This window comes from Arachis ipaensis, chromosome B09 (assembly GCF_000816755.2).
Source record: "Arachis ipaensis cultivar K30076 chromosome B09, Araip1.1, whole genome shotgun sequence".
NCBI classification, from domain to species: Eukaryota; Viridiplantae; Streptophyta; class Magnoliopsida; order Fabales; family Fabaceae; genus Arachis; species Arachis ipaensis.
The window spans coordinates 42,131,578-42,153,859 of record NC_029793.2 but is presented as its reverse complement, the minus strand read 5'-3'; the positions used below and the strand labels follow the sequence as shown (position 1 = coordinate 42,153,859).

The following is a 22,282-nucleotide window of genomic DNA, read 5'->3' as shown; positions in this document are numbered from 1 at the left end:
ATGTTGAGTTCTTTGATTTAAAATAATAATATAATAATAATAATAATATGCAAACCAAACAATTATTGAATTTCCCTCTAGGCCTCTTTTGTGGCATTTGTAAATCGTCAACTAAACCAACTCTTTGTTAACAACATTTTTAACTAACTCTTAATTTTTGGACATATTTTCCTGGTAACATTTACACTAGTTTTGGATGGCAGAGGACTAACTTCTTATGATGTGATTTGTGTAATTAGGTGGTTAAATTGACATGCATGCTTACTTTTGATTGTGATTTCGTTTATATCTTGAGAGATATTTCATAAGAAACATGAAATTTCCTAAAGGAAATTGATTGTGTTTTTTGGTGAGATACGATGAGGATTAATAAATAGATGATAATATTAAAAGATCACTACAAATAGTCATGTCACAAATAATATATAATGCGGTATTGTGCATGTTCTGCACTTTGTAGATTTGGGTTATTATTATTATTGCAAAACCATTATGGTTATGTGGTTGTCTGAAAGTTAGACGCTTATAGTCTAGAATTCACTTATGATTCTTAACTAGTAGTTGTGTGGACTAAAGTAATCTGTTTTATGTTAAATTATTTTCAGAATGTAATTTATGGCCATAATTATTCAACTTGATAGTCATTTTCAAAGTGTTTTATCTTGTGTCATTTCTATTGATGGTTGACTTTTGTATTTGTCAAAGCAAATTAAATGTTTAAGTTTGACATTCTTTAAACTTATGAAGTGGTTGAATGATTTACTTTGAATTTTAACTGTCTATTTTAATTGATTTGATGACTAATTTGTTGTCCGTACATAGTATTTTTATTTTTTTAATTTGTATATTTTGTTCCAAAGAAAAATTAAGTATCTGCACCTACCAATAGGATGAGATAAAATAGGTGTGAGGAGTTGTTAGGATTAACTTCTTGAATGTATTTTTAAATCTTTAGGGACTTAAATGTCTGCGGACCAAAAAGTCAGGGATCATTTGTTCTTTTCTCATAAATAAAAATAATGAAAATAATTTTTATAAATATTAGACCAACTTAATTAAATTTAATTAACAAAAACACTTGTCCCTTTAGCATAACACATCCTTATTTTGTTTACAAATTTCTTTCAGTTATGAAGATCTGTTTGCTGAAAATTTTCTTAGTGAAATTCCTGAAATAATCCTAAGTACTTTAACCGCCGCTAGCCAGCTACCCTCAATCTCAACCCTCTCATCTCTCTCGCTGTCTCCATCTCCATCCTCTATTCTCCATCGCTCACCATCGCTTCGCGTTGCCCTCCCTCCCTACACACTCACAGCCTCTCTTACTCTCAATTTCTGCCTCCCAACTCGCCTCTCCCTACCCCTCATTCCTCGTCCTCGCAACCGTTGTCTTATTCCCTCGTCGGTGCCCTCTGCTTCTGCGCCACCGTCATCCACCAAGTGGTATTTTAAATTCCGTTAATTTCAATGTTAAATTGTTAAATTATGTTGTTAATTGTTGTAAAATTCTGTTGACTTGTTAAATTAAGTGTTAAATTGTGTTTTTCGTAACCATTTTTCTTTGAATTTCAGGCAATGGAGTTCGTTAATAGGATAGTTGAAAGTGCAAGGAAAGCTTCGAACAACAATACGGTGATCAATGTTTGTCTCGCTGCTTCGTTTATGGTGCTGGCTGGTAGATCATTCCATCAGCAAAAAATAATTGAGGCTCTGGAGACTGAGAAAGCATCTCTTGTAAAATCAAATAAGGATATTAAAAGGACTCTTTGGAATTGGAAGCAGCAGCTTTACGCAGAAGCCGCGAGCGACGACGCCCTCGTACCGCTGCATAGGCTCAAGGCCATCTACGGCGAAACCCCACATTCTACAGCCGGTAATTTACTTGCTAACCCTAATTTTGGAAGCAATTAATTTGGATTTAGTTTGTATACTCAAGTTATATAAATGTTTTAACATCCAATGATGCATGGATATGATTAGGTAATAGTTTCAATTAAATTACTTGAATAGTGATTTGATTTACACTGTGTATCCATTGACACTTTTCATGAACTTAGCAAAGAAGTGCATATCCCATTGGCACTTGGGTAAATAACTGTCAGCATAAAAGCCTCATAGACGTAGGAGGAATTCTATAGGTCTATTGATGTTTAGAATTCAGTCAACCTTGTTGAAGAGGTATGTGTCAGTTGACACTTTCAGTTCAATCTGTTTAAAGACGAGAAAATACAAGAAAGAAGTAACAATGCAAAAGATAAGGAAAATGAGAAAGGAGAGAAGAAAATTAGGATGAATAGGAAAGAGAAAAGACAGAGAAGGGAAAAGAAAGGAGGAAAGAAAAAGATAAGGAGAAGGAGCAAGAGATAACAAAAGATGATAAGAAAACAAAGGAGATAAAAATGATTTTTATTATATTTCTCTTATTTATTTAGTATTTTTGTTGTCATCATGAAATTTACCCATTATTCCCTGCACATCTACCATGTCCTTCTGGGTTTTTTTGTTCATCCTGGACATGCTTTATTTGTTGAGACATGTAGAAACAATGATTATTCAATCTTTCTTTTATCATTTCTTTATACTTTTCATCTTTTTCAGTCATCAATTGTTCAGTTTGTCTAACATTTCTAGATTCTAATTCATTTTTAGCCAATTTGTCAACTTCAGAATATGGGATTGGAGTAAAGTAAAAGCATCTATTCCATTGTTTATGAATCTAGCCGAATACTTATTAATTGATTCTCCTACATTGCGCTTAATGGAGAAAAAATCAGTCAAACTAATTCTTAATTCACCATGAAAAAATGTGCTCTACTAACTATTCTCTCATCTTCACCAAAGAATGTAGTTAATGACTTAGGAAGCTTCCATCCCTCGGGCAATTCAACTTGTTGGATAAAGTGGGAAAATTTTACACAAAGTGAGGCCAATTTGTACATCCAATGTTAAATCCTAGTCTTTCTCAAATTTGTTTGACAACTTGATTGATATCTTGCCCCTAGTGTTATTTTGTTTGACAACTTAACAGTTTGTTGTAGCCAAGTGTCATTTCGTCGAACCTCTTGTATAACATTAACATCATTTTGATCTTGTCTACCCAAATCGATATCATGTTCAAGAGGGTTTTGTTTTGCATTAGCCCCTTGTATTTCAATAAAATCATTTTGATTTTTCTTCACACTAACTATCTTAGCAATTTGGGTCAATTTACAGACTAATTGCACGTACTTAGTATTTGTCGACTCAATAAAAGGACTAAATATTGTTGTCATATGATGAGTCAAAATGTTAACGAAATGGTTTTCACTTATCTGTTATGAAACATTGCCAAAGTATCAAAAGTAACAATGGGGATTTCTGCTAGCGATGTTCTTGGCATATTGGAAAAATTTGGTCTGGTATTTGGAATTGTAGAAGAGTAATTATTCTTGGGTTGGCAGTGGGACGGGTAGGGGCGGGTTTTTTACCTACCCGACCCCCACCCGGCCCTCCTTTTACTTATCTACTCCCCGCCCTGCCCTGCCCCTATAAAAGTTAAATAACACTTTAATTTTTACATATTCATATATAAATTAAGATAAAAACTTAAAATTCATAAATAAATTAAAATACAAACATAAAATTTATACAATGTCAAATAACATGAAATAAAAAAAGGCGAATGTCCGATCACTACAAATTTAACACGATAATAAAGAAATTGCAACATTAGATATAAAGGAGTCTTCAATCCTTATTCTTGATCACTTTTCACATTTTCATCATCATTAAAAGTTTGAAAGTCAAGATTTAAAGTTGAAAATCAAGAGATAGCAAATAATAAATTAATTAGTATTATGTAAAAAATTAACATAAATGAAGATTAAATAATATATCACCTTTACTCCCCAAAGCTGTCCACAACCAACTTTAGCCACACATCAAAGCTTTAGTTATGTTTTTTTTACACGACCACTTGTACTAAAAGCAGATTTAGCGGCAACAGTGGAGATTTTGAATTTGCGAGTATAGATGACTACTCAAACCGTGTGAGTATGGAGGAGACAAAACCCGGTGGAAAACCATATGGTAACCACCCCAAAGTGCTTCTATGTAGTGCGTGTAACCCTTGATGGGAATGGCCAAAACCATCGTGCCTCATCAACATTAAGTTAGGTTATATTATATGGGCATGGGGCGTTTCAATTTCGTTACCTCTAGTCTCATGCATGTGAATCAAAATTAAACTCATTTGATTTTTGGTAATGTCACTTTTGTGGTGTCTTCCTGATATGTCAATACAATTGTTCTCTTGTTTTTTTATGTTTTGTTTTTATGTTATGAATTCTGTGACTTGGGAGGCAATGTTATACATATATACTTGTGTTTGAGGATTTTGGTATGCTTATAATGGGGTCAATTATTTGGATGGAACAGTTTTATTTTCACTTGCGGTGATTTTGGCAACATCAGATATTGCCTTGACAAAGCAAGGTTTCAATTTGGACGGAAAAAAACCCTGAATTGAAATTAGGGGTGGAATCGAGCCAAGCTAAGTTCAAGTTTGGTTCATGGCTCAGCTCATTAACAATTGAGTCTATTTGTAAAGTTTAAACTCGACTCACCAAAAGCTCACAAGTTGAATTGAGCTCACGAGCTAGCTCAAATAACATGAACATATATATAAATTTAAATAAATTGTAACTTATATATATATATATATATAGTGATTTATTTCTTCTATCAATATATGCCTATGTGATTAAAAGTACAAAATACAAGTTCAACCCATTCAATATATGAGTTCAAATCTAGGCTCAAGCTTGGCTCACAAGCTCATGAGCTTAGCTTATTGAGCTATTCATGAGTCGAGCTCAAACTGGCTCACGAGCTGGCTTGACTCACTCCTAGCTCCAATTGAAACCTTGTCAATTTTTGTATTAAGTGTTGTAGGTGATAATATATTAGCGTTAGGAAGACCATGGAGATAGTTTGTTACTACCTTCATTTATTGTTTAAATATAGATATAAAATTTTCAACGAGGGAAAAAGGGCTTATTTCACAAAGCAATTGTGTTGGTATTCCTTGATGACAATATGTTTCTTACTTTTGCTATTTGATTTTGGGGCAGTTGAGTGGATGTTAGTTGTTTTTAGTTTCATTTTGATAAGAAAATGATTCGTTCTAAGAACTTATTATCAGTTTCTGTTCATCTCATCAACCCCTCCCGTTAGAGAAAATTTCCAGTCTTAGATAGAAACAGTGTTAGGGTAGGAATGGATGGAGAATGATAGCAGGACAAGAGGCAATAACATTAGTTCAGTGAACTGAAGTTAAAATTGTTGAAAAAATAAGGAGAAAAATTCATACACAAATTTCACTCATTAATCATCCACTATGTTCAAGTATTTATTTGCCAGCTTGACTGCTGCATCATTTGTTGTGTCTACATTAGTATAACTACCTTGTTGATTTGTTTTATAAGTCTGATTTGGTGCCTAAAAATATCACAAATAGTAAAGCAATTGCAAATGCTTGATGTTGGTCTTCCAAGTTTGGGATTCATCATGATTTTCATGTACTACTTTTATGGTTTTTCCAGGATATGCTGTGAATGAAGATGCAAATTCGTCTAGTCTTAGCAAGTTTGTTGCCTGAGATCTGCAAAATTGTTAACAAATGTTAAGGTTTTGGCACTGAAACTCCATAAGAGTGTTAGTAAAATAATTTCTAACGGAACAAGAACATATTATTCTGTCGTACTTGGTTGTTTTAGTTTGCATGTAAATTTAGAACCTTGAGGAAATTAAAAGTGGTGAAACCTTCATCAATGGAAGGACAAAATCACATTTTTGTTACGGTTATATGTTTGATCTATATAACAATGAGTTAGGCTTATAAAAGAAAGATTTCCATGTTATTGACTTTGGTATTATAAGTTGTTGCTCTATTTCATCACCTATTTCTCGTTGTGTACTGTGTTCCGTAATTCCATTCCCTGTTTATTGCTTATTCCAAATCGAAGTGATTGTGCTAAGAAGTTTTTAATGTCTGTCTTAATCAAGAAATGCAGCATATGCCATGTATAAACAACTTCCTAATAGTTTGTTTTAATATTTAACAAAGAATGTGTTGGATAAAAAATAAATATTTTTCTTGTAAAACATTTTAAAAGGGCGAATTCTATTTGATTATTAGAGGAATTTTTATGGCTAATAAGGGCGAATGCAATTAGTTAGTGTTTGAATCATAGTTAAAAAGTGGTTGGAACAAAATCCCATAAAAGAGAAGTACAAATTTTTTTAAGAAAAAAATTCACGATGATATTTTTATTCGAAGGAAGATAGTATTGTGAATGTTAGATGGTTTAGTAAATATATTCGGTCAAACGTATTAAATTATCTAAAACATTCATCCTTCTTTAATGCCCAATATGTTTCTAGAAAATTCTAAACAAAGGTGAAGGATTTCTTTCTCGCTTTAATTAGATAGTGACGTGCATCTTTATTTAAATCATGGTGAGAATATTTTAACAGGGTTTATAAGTCTTTATCTTTTAAATTGAAGTAATATACGTCTAACTAATCAAAATATAGTTTGGTTTGGTAAAATATTTTTAAAAGTTGTTTATGTTTTTTAAAAGTATGTGTTTTTTATTTTATGTTTGTAATTTTTAAAAAATATGAATGTTTTTGAAAGCATCTAAGATAGAATTTTTTAAAATTAGTTTGTACTTATTAAAATTAAAAAGTCTAATACATTAATTAATTTTCAAATTTAACTTTTACATTTGTTTATACTCTGCCTCAAACATAAAATCAAGCCCAATAAGGATGAAAGAACCAACTATAGAAGGTGGCCTCTCATCTCCTACCTGACCTTTTTGAAGAGGTCGGACACCGACCCAACAGTCCAGCATTACTTATCCACCCGTGACTAAATCTCTATCTCCTCCAAAAGATAGACTCTAACAAACTCCCAAGATATAAGATAAGATAAGATGGAACTACCGCCACCAAGGAGGTCATCAAACTCTAGTACTCTACTATAAATACACTGGCACCCTCCATATATAACTCACGTTCTAATCTACTAAAAACCTGTCTAAAGTCCTTGCTAACTTAAGCATCGGAGTCTCTTGCAGGTACCACTCCCAACTCCTCACGAGGAACTTGGACAGGTGGCATCTCGGCAACAAACAAGTCGGACGCTGCACCTAAAGGGACCTGGACCTCACGTTCAGGCCCAAATCAACGTTTCAGGTAGCCCTCGAAACATTGGCGCCGTTACCGGGGACCTGGAATTCATCCCACAACAATGGCGGACAACCAACACGAAGATGGCCGTACGACATCCGAATCTGAAGCTGAGCCCCAACTTGAGGGCAATGCCATTATACTACTACCACCACCACAACCACAAGGTCCACAAGAAGAAGGACCAGTAGCTAACCCTTGGCCATGGCGGATCCGTTCAGAAGTTTGTTACCTCAGGGAAGAAGAACTCCCTCAAGCAGCCGAAGTACTAGACCTCGTCCGAGGTCAGCGAGATCGACTAGAGCAACTTGAATACTAGGCAGAAAGACAGCGGGAGGCCGAGCGAGAGCTAGAGTAAAAGCTCTAAAAGTTAGAGACCGATCTCCGAAGCCGAACTAGCTGGACAGATTAGGAAAACAACCCTCTGGGGGGAGAAGACTCGTTCTCTGAAGAGATCATGCGAGCCTAAATCCAAAGAAACTTTAAAACCCCCGACATAGACCTCTATGACGGGACGACTGACCCCAGGCACCATCTTAACAACTTTAAAAGCAGAATGTACCTGGTAGGTGCCTCGGACGCTACCCATTGTAAAGCATTCCTGACCACCCTCACTAAGACAGCCATGAAGTGGTTCGACACCCTACCTCCCAGATCGGTAATTAGCTTCGATGACCTATCCAGAAAGTTCCTAACCAGGTTCTCCATTCAGAAGGATAAACCAAAACATGCACTGAGCTTACTAGGAATCAAACAAGAGGTCGGATAAATTCTCCGTGACTACATGGAAGGGTTCAACAAGGCATGCCTGGAAATCCCGAGCCTACCTACTGAAGTTGTAATCATGGGACTAGTCAACGGTCTCAAAGAAGGCCAATTCTCCCAGTCAATTTCCAAGCGACATCCGGGTTCTCTAAATGAAATTCAAGAGAGGGCGGAGAAGTACATCAATATAGAGGAAAATTCCCGACTTAGGAAACCTCTGGCTCGGCCAAACCCGTCCTACCAAGCCCGTGAGAAAGATAAAGAACCTAAAAAGAAAGAAGAACAGAGCACAGAGAAGCCTCTGAAGTACCACAATTACACTCTCCTTAGAGTCTCACTAGTGGATATCTATCGAGAGGTATGCCACACAGAGAAGCTTCCTCCTCCACGTCCGATCAAACACAAAAAGGGAGGAAGTCAGACAGAGTATTGTGAATACCACAAGCTCTACGGACAATCCACCAATGAATGCTACAACTTAAAGAACGTCATAGAAAAGCTGGTAAGAGAAGACCGGTTGGACAAATACCTGGCTAACAGATCAGATGATCCAAAGAAGAAAAGGAGAGGGACAAAGAGGAAGGACGACAAGGGCGTCCACCTCAGACCCCCGGAGCAACATGTACACATGATCAAGGGGGGTTCGCTGGGGGAGGAATGTCAAAATCATCTCGGAAAAGGCACCTCAAGGAGGTATACCAAGTCGGAGAGGGAATTAAACTGCCTGATTTGCCAACCATATCATTCACCAAGGATGACGCCGAATTGATAACACCTGGACACGATGACCCCGTAGTAATAACAATAATCTTTGCAAACGCCAACCTCTACAGAACCCTGATCGACCAGGACAGCTCGGTGGATATCTTATTCAAATTCGCTTTCGATAAGCTCGGGCTAGAAGAAAGGGATCTAAAAGCCTACCTGGACAACCTGTTTGGGATAGGGGACACACCAATCTAGTCCTTTGGGTACATCTCTATGTACACCACCTTTGGAAATGGTACAAGATCGAAAACACTAAGCATAGATTACACCATTGTCAATGTCAACTAGGCATACAATGCTTTGATAGGTCGGACCACCCTAAACTGACTTGCGGCTGTCGTCTCAATGCCTTACCTCTGTATGAAGTTCTCCACAGCAGAAGGAATTGCCACCATTAAAGGGGGATCAGAGGCTAGCACGAAAATGCTATAACGAAAGCCTCAGTCTAAAGGGGAGTCCGGAGAGCAAGGAGGTCAACACAATCGAGCTGGGAGGAGTCCAAACTCGGGAAGAACTATGCCTCCATCCTGGAGGCAAGACGGAAGAAGTACAGATCGGAGACCACCCAGATAAGACAACTCACATAGGGGCTAATCTGGAAGAAGACCTCAAAGAACAGCTCGTGGATTTCCTAAGGAAAAGTACCGACTTCTTTGCGTGGAAGATTTTAGATATGCTAGGCATAGACCCCGACCTGATGTCTCACAGACTGGCAGTATACCTAGGCTCCCGACTTATTCAGCAAAAGCGTCGGAAGCTTGGGCTAGAAAGGACACAGGTCGTAGAAAAGCAAGTACAGGCCTTGCTAGAGGCAGGGTTCATAAGAGAAGAAAAGTACCCATTGTGGCAAGCCAATGTCGTTTTAGTGAAAAAATAAAATGGAAAGTGGAGGATTGATGAGCAGATATTTTATACGCTTTTTGGCATCATTTTCATATTGTTTTAGTTATATTTTTTTTAAGTTTCATTATATTTTCATAGGTTTTAGTGCAAAATTCACATTTTTGGATTATACTTTGAGTTGTGTTTTCTGATGATTTTAGGTAATTTCTGGCTGAAATTGAGGAGTTTTGGCAAAGTCCGATTCAAAGGCAAGGAAAGTGTAGCAGATGCTGTCAGATTCTGACCTCCATGCACTCGAACGAGAATTTCTAGAGCTATAGAGGTCCAAATGACGCTCTCTAAATGACTTTGGAAAGCTAACTTCCAGAGCTTTCCAACAATATATAATGGTCTATACGTTTATTCGAAGGAGCCTGCTCATATTGGGCGTTGAACGCCTAAGAACTACCCCCTATCTGGCGTTCAACGCCCCAAAGGGACTCAAGCCAGCGTTGAACGCCCAATCACCCCCCTTGGGGTGTTCAACACCCACCAACAAGCATAAGGCAGCGTAGATCAACCCCCTAATGGGCGTTCAACGCCCATCCTTCAAGTTGGACGCCAAGCTCAGCCCAAGTACTCAACCAAAGTGGGCCCAAGAGTGGACTTTCGCACTTTTAGTCTAGTCTATCATACTTTTTGTACTTCTTAGCTATTAGGTTATTATATATAGAACAAAGATCACTACTGTTAGAGATCTTTGCCCTTTTGCACGTTTTATGATTACTTTCTGTAAAGCATGAGCAACTAAACCTCCTAAGTTAGGGTTAGGAGCTTTATTGATTCTCATGGATTAATAATATTACTGTTTCTATTTCAATGCACGTTTGATTCCATTCTCTTGTGCATTTTTGGTCTTTATCTCATGAATTAAGGATGAACCATGACATTCATCCTTGTTCTACATGGGTTCCGTGTGAGTCCTGACCCGGATAGCATTGAACCACAGCTAGAGAGTGCACTGTGGATTCCAAGAGCGTACCTGGGCGACTTTGGATAAGTGACATAAAATCCCGTTGACCGTGGGTTACTGAGGTCTCTATGGCGTTAAGGCTAGAGTCAGAGAAGCAGCATTCCCTGATCCGGAAGATCTGACTTTGTCTGTGGCGTTTTGAGTAGGATCGCGAAGGGGAGTGGATTACTTAGGTCTTCACCTTCGGCCATAGTGGGAAGCCATGAGTTAACTTGATGAGAGGACATGAGTTGCTTGGATATGGTGGACTGCTATGGTTTAGAAGAGATTAACTTGATGAGAGGACATGAGTTAATCACTTACGGCTGCCATTGAATGAATCATTCGTTGTTGGAGTACACAGTAAGAAAAGTTAATCCGGAAAGAATACGCATCACCGAAGCCTTAACTGAATCTCTATCACTGTTTTCACACTAACCTGGTATTCCGTTCTTTACTATTTTATTTATGCTTTCAAGCAAACAACCATCTTTTTTAATCACCTGACTAAGATCTACAAGATAGCCATTGCTTGCTCAATCTGACAATCTCCGTGGGATTCGACCCTCACTCACCTAAGGTATTACTTGGACGACCCAGTGCACTTGCCGGTTCATCTGTGCGAAACTTGTGGAGTTTAATTTCACACACCAAGTTTTTGGCGCTGTTGTCGGGGATTGTTCGAGTTAGACAAACTACCGGACTACCTTGTTGCTTAGATTAGGTACTTTTTACGGTTTAGTTACTCTTTTGATTGTGTCTTTTGTTTTCTTTTCCAAAAAATTTTTCAAAACTTTTTCTTTTCTTTAGTAATCTTTATCTTTTGTTTGAATCTTGTGTCAGTTTTTAAGTTTGGTGTCCCTTTTGTTTTCTTTAATTTTCGAATTGTTCTTGTTAATTTCTTTGTTTGATCTTAAAATTTTAAGTTTGGTGTCTCTTAGTTGTTTTTCTTTTTCCTTAATAATTCAAAAAATACAAAAATATCTCTTTTATCTTTATTAAAATTTTCAAAATCTTTACTATCTTTTCTTATCTTGATTTAAAAATTTTAAGTTTAGTATCTTTTTGTTAGTGAAGTTTAAATTTTAATTTCAAATCGTATCTTTTCAATTCTTTTTCAAATCTTTATCTTATCTTTTGTTTATCTTTCTTTAACTTTCATATATTTTATTTTATCTTATTTTAATTTCAAATTTCAAAATAAAATCTTTGCAAATTTCAAAATCTTTTTCAAATCTTTATCATATCCTTCTATTTTAAATCTTCAAAATTTTAAAATTTCAAATTCTAATATTTTTAAATCTTTATCTTATCTTTCCTTTTAAATTTTAAAATTCACCTATCTTATCTTCTTGTTAAATTCAAAACTTTTAAGTTTTACATCTTTACTTTCTTTTAGATTTGAATCTTTGTTTAACTTTTTCTTTCTTTTATTTTCGAAAATTACTTCTAGATTCACATTTAATTTTTAAATTCTTTTAATTAATTAGTTGTCTTGACTTTTAATTTATTTGTATTTTTGAAGTTCAATTAAATAAATAAATAAAATAAAACAAAAATATTTTAATTTTTAATTTTTTTTTCTTCTTCTTCAAAAAAAATTCAAATTCCATCTCTTCCTCTACCTCCATTCTTCTTATCTTCATCTCACTGGAAGTGCTCTATACTCTGATATAGAGACACCCACCTTCCCATTTCCTCGTTTCTGGACTGTGTGTACAGGAACATGAAGAGTTCACTATAGACCCAATTAGGAATGAATAGTCCAGAAGAACCTTGGGGTCCTATACAGCCTCCACACCTGACTTCTATGGGAGAAGTATTAGTATACCCCCTATTAGAGCAAGAAATTTGAGCTAAACCCTCAGCTGATTACTCTGGTGCAGCAGAACTGTCACTATCATAGACTTTCACAGGAAGAACCCGCATAGTTCATTGCAAATTTCTTGCAAATAGCTGACACAGTACGCACTGAGAGAGTAGGCCAGAATGTCTACAGATTGTTACTCTCTTTTCCTTTGCAGTAAAAGACTAAGCAAAGAGGTGGTTGGATAACTAACCCAAATCTAACTTGAAAACATGGAACCAGCTAGTGAACAAGTTTTTGAATCAATACTTTCCTCCAAAGAAACTCACCTAGCTAAGACTGGATATCCAAGGCTTCAGACTGGATATCCAAGGCTTCAGACAAGAGGTTAATGAATCTCTTCATGATGCTTGGGGGAGGTACAGGAGGATGCTACGGAAATGCCCTACTGAAATATTTTTAGAATGGGTGCAATTAGACATCTTCTAGTACGGGCTCACAGACGTGGCTAGAATGTCTTTAGACCACTTTGCTGGTGGTTCTATACATATGAGGAAGACGATTGAGGAAGCTCATGAACTTATTGAGACAGTTGCCAGCAACCAGCATCTGTACTCAGCCAGTGAGACTTCAATGAAAGGAGAGATCAAGGCAGTATCTACTGAATTTAACCTTCCAGAACAAAATGGCCCATTAACTCAGCAGCTGCGCTCCCTTGCACAATAGTTGTTGGAATTGCAAGAGGCTGTGCAAGAAACTCGAGCTTCCAACAGGAATATAGAGACAGAGCTGAGTCAGGCTAGACAACAATTATCTGAACAGATAAAGGAAGAGTGTCAGGCTATCCAACTAAGAAGTGGAAGGACCCTGAACACCCAGCCTCGAAACAACAAGAGACAAGGGGAAGAGAAGTTGATAGAAGATGAACAATTGGAGTCCAAGGCACCTCTGAAGGTGTTGAACGCCTAGGGAGGAACGCCATTGGCGTTCAATGCCCAAAAGGGGGTACTTCTGGCATTGAACACCAGGAAGGGGGCAGCAAGTAACTGAATCAACTCCGATTCACAAGTCCTAATCCTCTCCTTTAGAAAGATTAGCGTTAGTGACTAGAGAGTCAGCCAACAACTTCCAATTACCAATTAACACTTGAGTATTCCAACTCAAGGGTCTCCTATTAATCAACTTCCAAATCAAGTTGGGAGTCTACTCCATTGACATGAATGCCATTTTCATAAACATATAAAGGGAATGAAAAGAAGACATGGTAATTCAAACAAATTAATAACAGAAAATTAATTAAAGGTAAAAGTAATTCTTTGCATTAATAAATTCTAAAATCGAAGATATCCATATGTAACTCTGAACAAAGTGAATGAAAAGTAAAAGAGGAAGGAAATAAGAAAGCAAACTGTAATGATAAAGACTTCAACGGAGGTAGTAACTCTTCTCAATATCCAATCCAAAAGCATAAAACTAGAAATATATGAATGTGAAGAACCCTAGAGGAGGTAATAGTTTTCTCTCCAAGATTCAAAACTAAAAACTAAAAATTGTGTAAAAGTGAATGTGTGTTGAGTCTCTGCTTGTCCCCTGGCTCTAGTCTGTATTTCTGGGCCAAAAACTGGGTCTAAAACTAGCCCAAAATCGCCCCTAGCGTCTTCTGCAATTTCTGCATGTGGCGCACGTCACGCGTACACGTCGATGGTCTTCTGCACGTGTCATGCGTGCGTATCAGTCACGTGCACGCATCGCTGTGCAATTTCGCTTGTCACGCATACGCGTCATGTACGCGTACGCGTCGCTGTGAAAAGCTCCAAGTCAAGCGCACCCGTGAGCTATGTGTGCGTGTCGATCCTCGCTGGTCATCTCCTTTATTTCTTGTGTTCCTTCCATTTTTGCAAGACTCCTCTCCATCCTCTAAGTCATTCCTACCCTATATAGCCTGAAAACACTTAACACACAGATCACGACATCGAATGGTATAAAGGGGAATTAAAAATACTCAATTTAAAGGCTTAAGAAGCAAGTTTTCAATCATAGAACAAAATTGGGAAGGATTTGTAAAACCATGCAAATTGTATGAATAAGTGTGCAAAGAATTGATAAAAACCACTCAATTTAGCACAAGATAAACCATAAAATAGTGTTTTATCAGACGCGTAAGCGTGGACGACACGTACGCGTGACAAAGCGTCATGTGCTGCAGATATTAGAATTCGCTGGGGGCGATTTCTGGGCTGTTTTTGGCCCAGTTTCAAGCCCGAAAATGAAGATTAGAGGCTGCAGATTGGAGCGGGAAGGAGAAGGAATCATTCACACTTTCATTCACAATTATTAGGTTTAGATGTAGTTTTCTAGAGAGAGAAGCTCTCTCCTCTCTCTAGGTTTTAGGGTCTTAGTTTTATTTCTTCTACATTCTATTATTCTAGCATCTTAGTTTATCTTCTTTTGTTGATTTATTTATTTTCCAATTTAGTTTATGAACTCTTGATGTTAGATTCAATTTCCATATTAATGCAATTTATGTTTTTCATATTTATGATTACTTTCTTTAATTTGTGTTATTGATGCTTGCAATCGGTTATTTAAATTTAATATTCCTTGTTACTTTTCTATGCTTTTAATGTTGTGCCTACCAAGTGTTTGATAAAATGCTTGGTAGGATTTTAAATTAGATTTTTGGTATTCTTAGCTTGGATTGATCAATTAGAGACTCTTGAGTTATCAAAATTTCTTTGTTGATTGGTGATTGAGACTTACTAGTTAGCTTAGGCTTCACTAAATCTAGTCTTTGATTAGGACTTGTGAACTTAAGATGATTTTTCTCACTTGACTTTCCTTCATTGTTAGAGGTTGACTAAGTGAAAGTAAAAGGCAATTACCATCACAATTGATGATGATAATGAGGATAGAAATTCCAATTCTCAATCATTGTTAGGACTTTTCTTAGTTGTTATTTTATTTCCTTGTTATTTACATTACTTGTTCCTTATATCAAAACTCAAAAATATACTTTCTCATAACCAATAATAACTACACTTCCCTGCAATTCCTTGAGAGACGACCCGAGGTTTAAATACTTCGGTTTATTTTTATTGGGTTTGTATTGTGACAAACAAATTAAATTTTGATTGAGGATAATTTGTTGGTTTAGAACTATACTTGCAACGTGATATTTTTGTGAAAATCTTTACCGACATTTTTCCTCTGTCAAGTTTTTGGCGCCGTTGCCGGGGAATTGCAAATGTGTGCCTTATTATTGGTTATTGTGAATATGTTTGCTTTTCGTTTCTTTGTTAGTTGTTTCTAGTTTTAGAAGTTTATTTTCATTATTTCTTATTATTTTTTGTTTTTATTTTTTCTAGTTACTATGAATTCTCACCCCATTGGTTATGAGAGTGGTTACAACTATGTTGTAGGAAATGGAAGCTACAATGAGAACATGCATCAAGGATGAGACAATCAATAGTGGGAGGAGCCTCAAGCTTATGGACAACCCTCTTGGCAATAACCTCCACCAACTTACTATGAGCAAGAGCCATTCCAAGGTGCATACCAAGACAATGGATATGGTGGACCCCTTGTAGTTACCAACAAGCCCCATTATATGCCTATGAACCCCCTCCTCAATATAGATTTGAACCACCATACTTACAAGCCACCTACAACTAAACACTTCCATATGACCCTAACCCATACCCACCATACCAACCACCTTATGAGCCATATGAAATATACATAGAGCCACCCCAATTTTAACCCAATTACTCCCAAGAACCACCACCCCAATATACACCACCTCCGATGTATGAAAAATTTCAACCACAATATGAATTTTCTTTTCCACCACAACCTTCCATAGGGGAATGTCAATATCCATCAATCCAAGAGCACTATGGTCCTCCTTATGACACCCAAGTGAAACAATAGCCAGTGGATCATCTCAAGGAGGAAATAGATCAACTTCAAGCAACCATCCGTCAAAAGTTCGACTCATGGGACTCATGCAATGAACACAGTATTTTCACGGATGAGTGTGTTGTGCAACAAGTGGAAAAGATGGAGAGTATTGAACCGCTACATCCGTATCATTATGAACCACCCTCTTATCATAAACCTTTCCTCTCAAGCAATGAACCCTCATATCCACTCCAATCTCCAATGGATGACACCCTTGGTGTTCTTCTTCAAGAGCAAAGAGAGATGCAAAGGGAGGTACGAAAATTCATGGCTGCTTTGACTGAGGTAGTAAGTCAATTAGCTTCCCAACGTTTGGACACTCAAGGAACTCCCATGGCTACATGTGGAGAATCTAATGAAGAACGTAGCATGAAGGAGAGACTAGAAACGCCGGTGGAAAGTGAGGAATGTGAATTTGTATTGGAACAATTGGAAGAAGCCGTACCTGTTGAAGAGGAAGAAGTGGTTGAAGACTTAGGAGATGCTGAACCTCCATGGGAATCTAGAGTTGTAGAGTATTCCTCTAAGAAGCTTGCATTTGATGTTGAGGAGGGTAGTGCACAACCTCCAAGGCATGTTCTCTATAAAGAATTGGACGGGATAGATCAAGAAGCAAATTCCCTTGGTGATGATCATGAATCAAGCCCTGCTAGTAATGAATTTGCACCCATAAGTGAACCCCTTGAGTTTGAAGAACCTTCTCCCGATAAAATTGAAAGCAACATTGAGGTAGACTTCTCTCAACCTCATATTTATGATTTGAGTGACGGAGAAGAGTTGGGTGAACTTGGTGAGGAAGAGCTTAAAAGTGAAGAATCCTTTCAAAAGGTGGAAGTCCTTCGAAAAGGTTGGACGGGAGTTGAATATGCTTTGTCAATAACGTTGGAGAATTCTCTACCTAGGTTACCGTCTACTCCTTCATTTGAGTGGGTAAAACTTATCTCTATTCACTTTACTGTCCCACTTGAGTATAGTATTCTTGAGACAGATGACCAACTTAGGAGGCTTTGTGGAATGAAGCGTAAGAGAAGGATGTTTAGTGGTTGGAGTTGCAAATCAAGGCTCATCAAGGTTGAGATTTCAGGAGCTAGATGCAAGGGCTAGACTGGGGATAATTTGGTTAGATCTAAGAGAAGAGTTTGGTACTTCATTGAGAATTCGGATTGCTTGCCACTCAGTTGGAACAATGATGATCCACTTAAAGACGGGTGTAGAAACAGGATTTGGGATCCCGGCATACAGGAGGATCAACTTTGGGAGCTCAAAACTTGTGAAGAACTTCATCAAGGCTTGGTGAAGTAACTTGGAAATGTTGGAACTTATTGGAAGTCCAAGCGTTGGTGGAAGTTTCAAGATGAGTTCAAGCACAAGCCACCATGACAAAGAGCTCGCCAAATGTCCAACTTAAGGACTTTAACTAAAAGTGCTAGGTGGGAGACACCCCACCATGGTAAATTCTTTCTAGTTTCTTTTATTTATATTGGTAATAAGTTAAATTTTTATTTTAGCTAGGTTTATTTAGTTTACGTTGTCATTTCGCTTGTTTATTAATCTTTGACATTACTTTGGTAGCCTATTAATTAAAAAAAATTTCATGTGACGCGCAAGCGTCAATGACGCGCACGCGTCATATGGAGGCTCGCTCGCTATTAAAAATGAACAAAGAGTTATGCTAGAGACGTGCAGGAAGGGTGCCTGGCGCACAAACCACCCCACGCGTATGCGTCACCTGCAATTTTTTCAATCCACACGTAAGCGCCAGCGACGCGTAAACGTGGAATGAACATCAGCGTAATTTGGTAATTGGACAGAGAGTTGGGCTAGAGGTGTGCTGCAACTGTGCGTTTGGCACGAACAGTTGTCACGCGTACGCGTGACCGACGCTCACGCATCATTTTTCATTTGTGGGACGTCCACGCGTACGCGTGGACGACGCTTACGCGTTATATGCCTGTTTCTGTTTTCACGCGTACGCGTGATGCATGCGCGTGTGTCGTGTCCGCTTCCTGTTTTCCATCTTACTTCTTTCTTCTCTTCTTTCTCCTTCTTTCTTCCTCCTTTCTTACTTTCTTCTTCGTCATTTCTTTAACTTCTCATCCTTATTCTCTTTCATTCTCATTTACTTATTGCATTTGTATACTTTCATTCATTGCATTTCAATTTTGTGCATGTTTTTATTTTCTTTTCTAAGTTTATTATTTTTCCATTGGTGTTAAATGTTCTTCTTCAACTGTTGTATTTTTTTCTTGCATTATTTTTGTGCTTAGTGACTTGTTTTATATTGTTGGGTGATATTATTTATAAGTCAATGCTAATCTTTTATGACACTTGTATCTCTTTTTCACTGATATGAACTTATATTGTCTTTCATGACCAACTCTTTCTCTCCCTCGTTGTTGCATTTCTTGCACTATTGATATGCCATTTGCCTATATTATTTTCTCACTTGCATGTTGTAGCTACCATGTAGTTGAGAACATTATTATTCTTTTGCAATAGCCCCCTATATTTTATTTCTTTTCATATCTTTGTTTGTGGATTATTTTTCTTCCTTTTTCTCTTCTTTCAAGATGGCCACCAAGAAGGAAAAAGGAAAAATTTCTAACTGGGGCACAACAAGTCTCTCTGCACCATCTTTTGAGAAAAAACATCAGTTGCAGCTACCCGTCCACTTGCACATCTTAGCATGCATCGAGGACGGTGCAATCTTTAAGTGTTGGGAGGTCGATACCGACTTCCGTGGGTTAGTTATTTTCTTCTCAACACCAAGGTTTAATTTTCTTTGTTATTTCATTGTTGCATTTGCATGATTGATCGCATATTTGTTAGATTTTGTGCATATTCTACCACTACTTGGTTGATGTGATGAATTCTTTTCCAAGAAACTATTTTATAGCAATTCACTAATTTGAATTAAAATTTTTGTTAAACTTTGCTTGAAGAATTTATTTTGGAACATGGTTTTAGAGCTCGAACACACAAAACTAGTGAGATTTTGAGCCTATTTGATTGGTTGCATTTTATCAACCAATACTTTATTTTGGTGTGTGTTGTTCTCCCTAAAATTGTGATCTTCGTCTTGCTTGATTCTATATTTCTATTGTTTGATGTATTTATGCAGTTATGTAATTGAGGCCCTTGTTTCACTATAGCTCACATACCCATATGGCCTTACCCTTTCATTATCCTTTGCAAACCAATGTTGAGCCTTTTTAACCTCATTTATTCTTTACTTTAACTCATCACTAACTCTAAGCGGAAAATAATAATGTCCTTAATTTGAATCTATAGTTAGCTTAGACTAGTGAGAGTGCTCATGAATTAAGTGTGAAAAAATTGGGTTTAAAAACGTTTGGTTTGGGAATTGGGTGTTTTGTATTTTTATTAAAATGTGAAGAAAATGTTGAGAATATGTTCATGCATTCAATACCTTAATCATATGCATTGAGAAAAACAAAACAAAAGAAAAAAAACAGAAAAAGAAAAAAAAAGAGCAAATAATAAAAGGGGACAAAATGCCCCAAAGTAAGTGGTGATAGCAATGCATATGTACTGTACTCAAAATTTAGATGCATGAATATGTGAAAAACATGGTTAATGAATAGTTAGGTTTTGTATGTTTTACATGGATTCTCTTAGGTTAGGTAGAGAGTTTAGGTTGATCAAGGATTCAGATTTTAGTCCACTTGACTAAATACATTCCTACCTTGACCCTAACCCCATTACAACCCTTAAAAGACGTCTTGATATGTGTATTTGTGCATTAAGCTTTTGTTGATTGATAGAAGAAGAGCAAGTCTTAGAAAGCAAGGTTAGTAGAGAATTGAGAGAATCGAACCTTAAACACTTGAATGAGTAGAGTGTATACACTTCCGGTGAGGGTTTGATGCTCGATTCTTTGTTCCTAGCTTTCATGAGCTATCTTCTTTTGCAAGTCTATTTGTACTTCATTTTATGATTCGAATTAGTGGAATTTCGTTCATATTTGTTTTTGGAGAATTTGATTTACTTTTAACCATTCATATAAATAGGTTGCATTTCAGAATTTCTACAATTCCTCTTCACTCTTTTGGTTCTCTTGAGCTTAGTATGAGGACATGCTATTGTTTAAGTGTGGGGAGATTGATAAACTACTATTTTACGGTTTATTTTCTATTGAATTGAGTAGATTTTATCCACTATTCCTACACTTATTCATATAAATCGCATGTTTTATGTTTTCCTTTCTAATTTTGTGCTATGATTGAAAACATGCTTATTTGGCCTTAAATTACTAATTTTTAATCCTCTCTTATTACCATTCGATGCTGTGATATGCGTGTTCAGTGTTTTCAGGTTTTATAGGGCAGGAATGGCTTAGAGGATGGAAAAGAAGCATTCAAAAGTGGAAGGAACACAAGAAATTGATGTTTTGAGAAACTGGCATCGACGCGTACGCATGAGCGACGCATACGCGTGACTGGTGCAGGAGACAAGCAACGCGTACGCGTGACTAGGAGTTTGTTCAGTGACGCGTACGCGTGGACGACGTGTACGCGTGACAAAGCGTCACGTGCTGCAGATATCATAATTCGCTGGGGGCGATTTATGGGCTGTTTTTGCCCCAGTTTCAAGCCCAAAAATGAACTTACTTTAATTTAGTTTCTCTTCTACATTCTATTATTCTAGCATCTTAGTTTATCTTCTCTTGTTGATTTATTTATTTTCCAATTTAGTTTATGAACTCTTGATGTTAGATTCAATTTCCATATTAATGCAATTTATGTTTTCCATATTTATGATTGCTTTCTTTGATTTGTGTTATTGATGCTTGCAATTGGTTGTTTAAATTTAATATTCCTTGTTATTTTTCTATGCTTTTAATGTTGTGCCTACCAAGTGTTTAATAAAATGATTGGTAGGATTTTAAATTAGATTTTTGGTATTCTTAGCTTGGATTGATCAATTAGAGACTCTTGAGTTATCAAAATTTCTTTATTGATTGTTGATTGAGACTTGCTAGTTGGCTTAGACTTCACTAAATCTAGTCTTTGATTAGGACTTGTGAACATAAGTTAATTTTACTCACTTGACTTTCCTTCATTGTTAGAGGTTGACTAAGTGAAAGCAAAAGGCAATTACCATCACAATTGATGATGATAACGAGGATAGGAATTCCAATTCTCAATCCTTGTTAGGACTTTTCTTAGTTGTTATTTTATTTCCTTGTTATTTACATTACTTGTTCCTTATTTCAAAACCCAAAAATATACTTTCTCATAACCAATAATAACTACACTTCCCTGCAATTTCTTGAGAAACGACCCGAGGTTTAAATACTTCGGTTTATTTTTATTGGATTTGTATTGTGACAAACAAATTAAATTTTGATTTAGGATAATTTGTTGGTTTAGAACTATACTTGCAACGTGATATTTTTATAAAAATTTTTACCGATATTTTTCCTCCGTGACCTCTTCACGAAGAGCTCGGACGCGGAACCACGACACCAAACAAGTCGGACGCTGTCACCCAAAGAGACCTGGACCTCACGTTCAAGTCCAAATCAACATTTCAGATAAACCTCGAAACAACATTCATGTTTATTATAATATTTTTAAATTTTAAAAGTTATTTTATCAAATCAAGTTTTACCAAATCAAGTTTACGAGTATTCACAATGTGGACATGAGACACTAAGATACAAAGACTTTGTATACAAATTATAATAATATTTTAGGATCAAAATCTTTTAAAATGAGAAAGTTGGTAAAGTAGTTAAGTGAAGAGTTAATCACTCAATTAAAATAGTAGATTACATATTTTATGAAAGTTACAAAATTAATGGTGATTAACTTCTCACTCTATTACTTTACTAATTTCTTTACTTTAAAGGATTCAAATTTAATATTTTAATATTTTTAATATTTTTT

General features: G+C 36.5%; 1 protein-coding gene and 1 long non-coding RNA gene across 5 annotated transcripts in view; one reads left to right on the top strand and one right to left on the bottom strand.

Moving 5' to 3' along the window:
• The window catches only part of LOC107619080, an 8,270-nt gene extending 2,321 nt beyond the window's left edge, over positions 1 to 5,949 (top strand). Inside the window, exons 2-4 of one of the 4 annotated variants that reach the window (XM_021110577.1) lie at positions 1,129 to 1,443; positions 1,573 to 1,873; positions 4,417 to 4,843. In XM_021110577.1, coding sequence (XP_020966236.1) covers positions 1,576 to 1,873; positions 4,417 to 4,502 — 384 coding nt within the window. In that variant the 5' untranslated portion in view covers positions 1,129 to 1,443; positions 1,573 to 1,575 and the 3' untranslated portion in view covers positions 4,503 to 4,843. Of the gene's footprint in view, positions 1 to 1,128; positions 1,444 to 1,572; positions 2,174 to 2,929; positions 3,174 to 4,416; positions 4,844 to 5,582 lie in introns of those variants that run through there. The other 3 variants (XR_002353391.1, XM_016321286.2, XM_021110576.1) reach the window with 3 other exon arrangements.
• LOC107617271 overlaps positions 7,704 to 22,282 on the bottom strand; it is a 20,038-nt gene continuing 5,459 nt past the window's right edge. Inside the window, exons 2-3 of the long non-coding RNA XR_001614886.2 lie at positions 11,150 to 11,152; positions 7,704 to 7,716 (exon numbers count right to left, since the gene is read on the bottom strand). This is a non-coding gene — a long non-coding RNA (uncharacterized LOC107617271). The remainder of the gene's footprint in view (positions 7,717 to 11,149; positions 11,153 to 22,282) is intronic.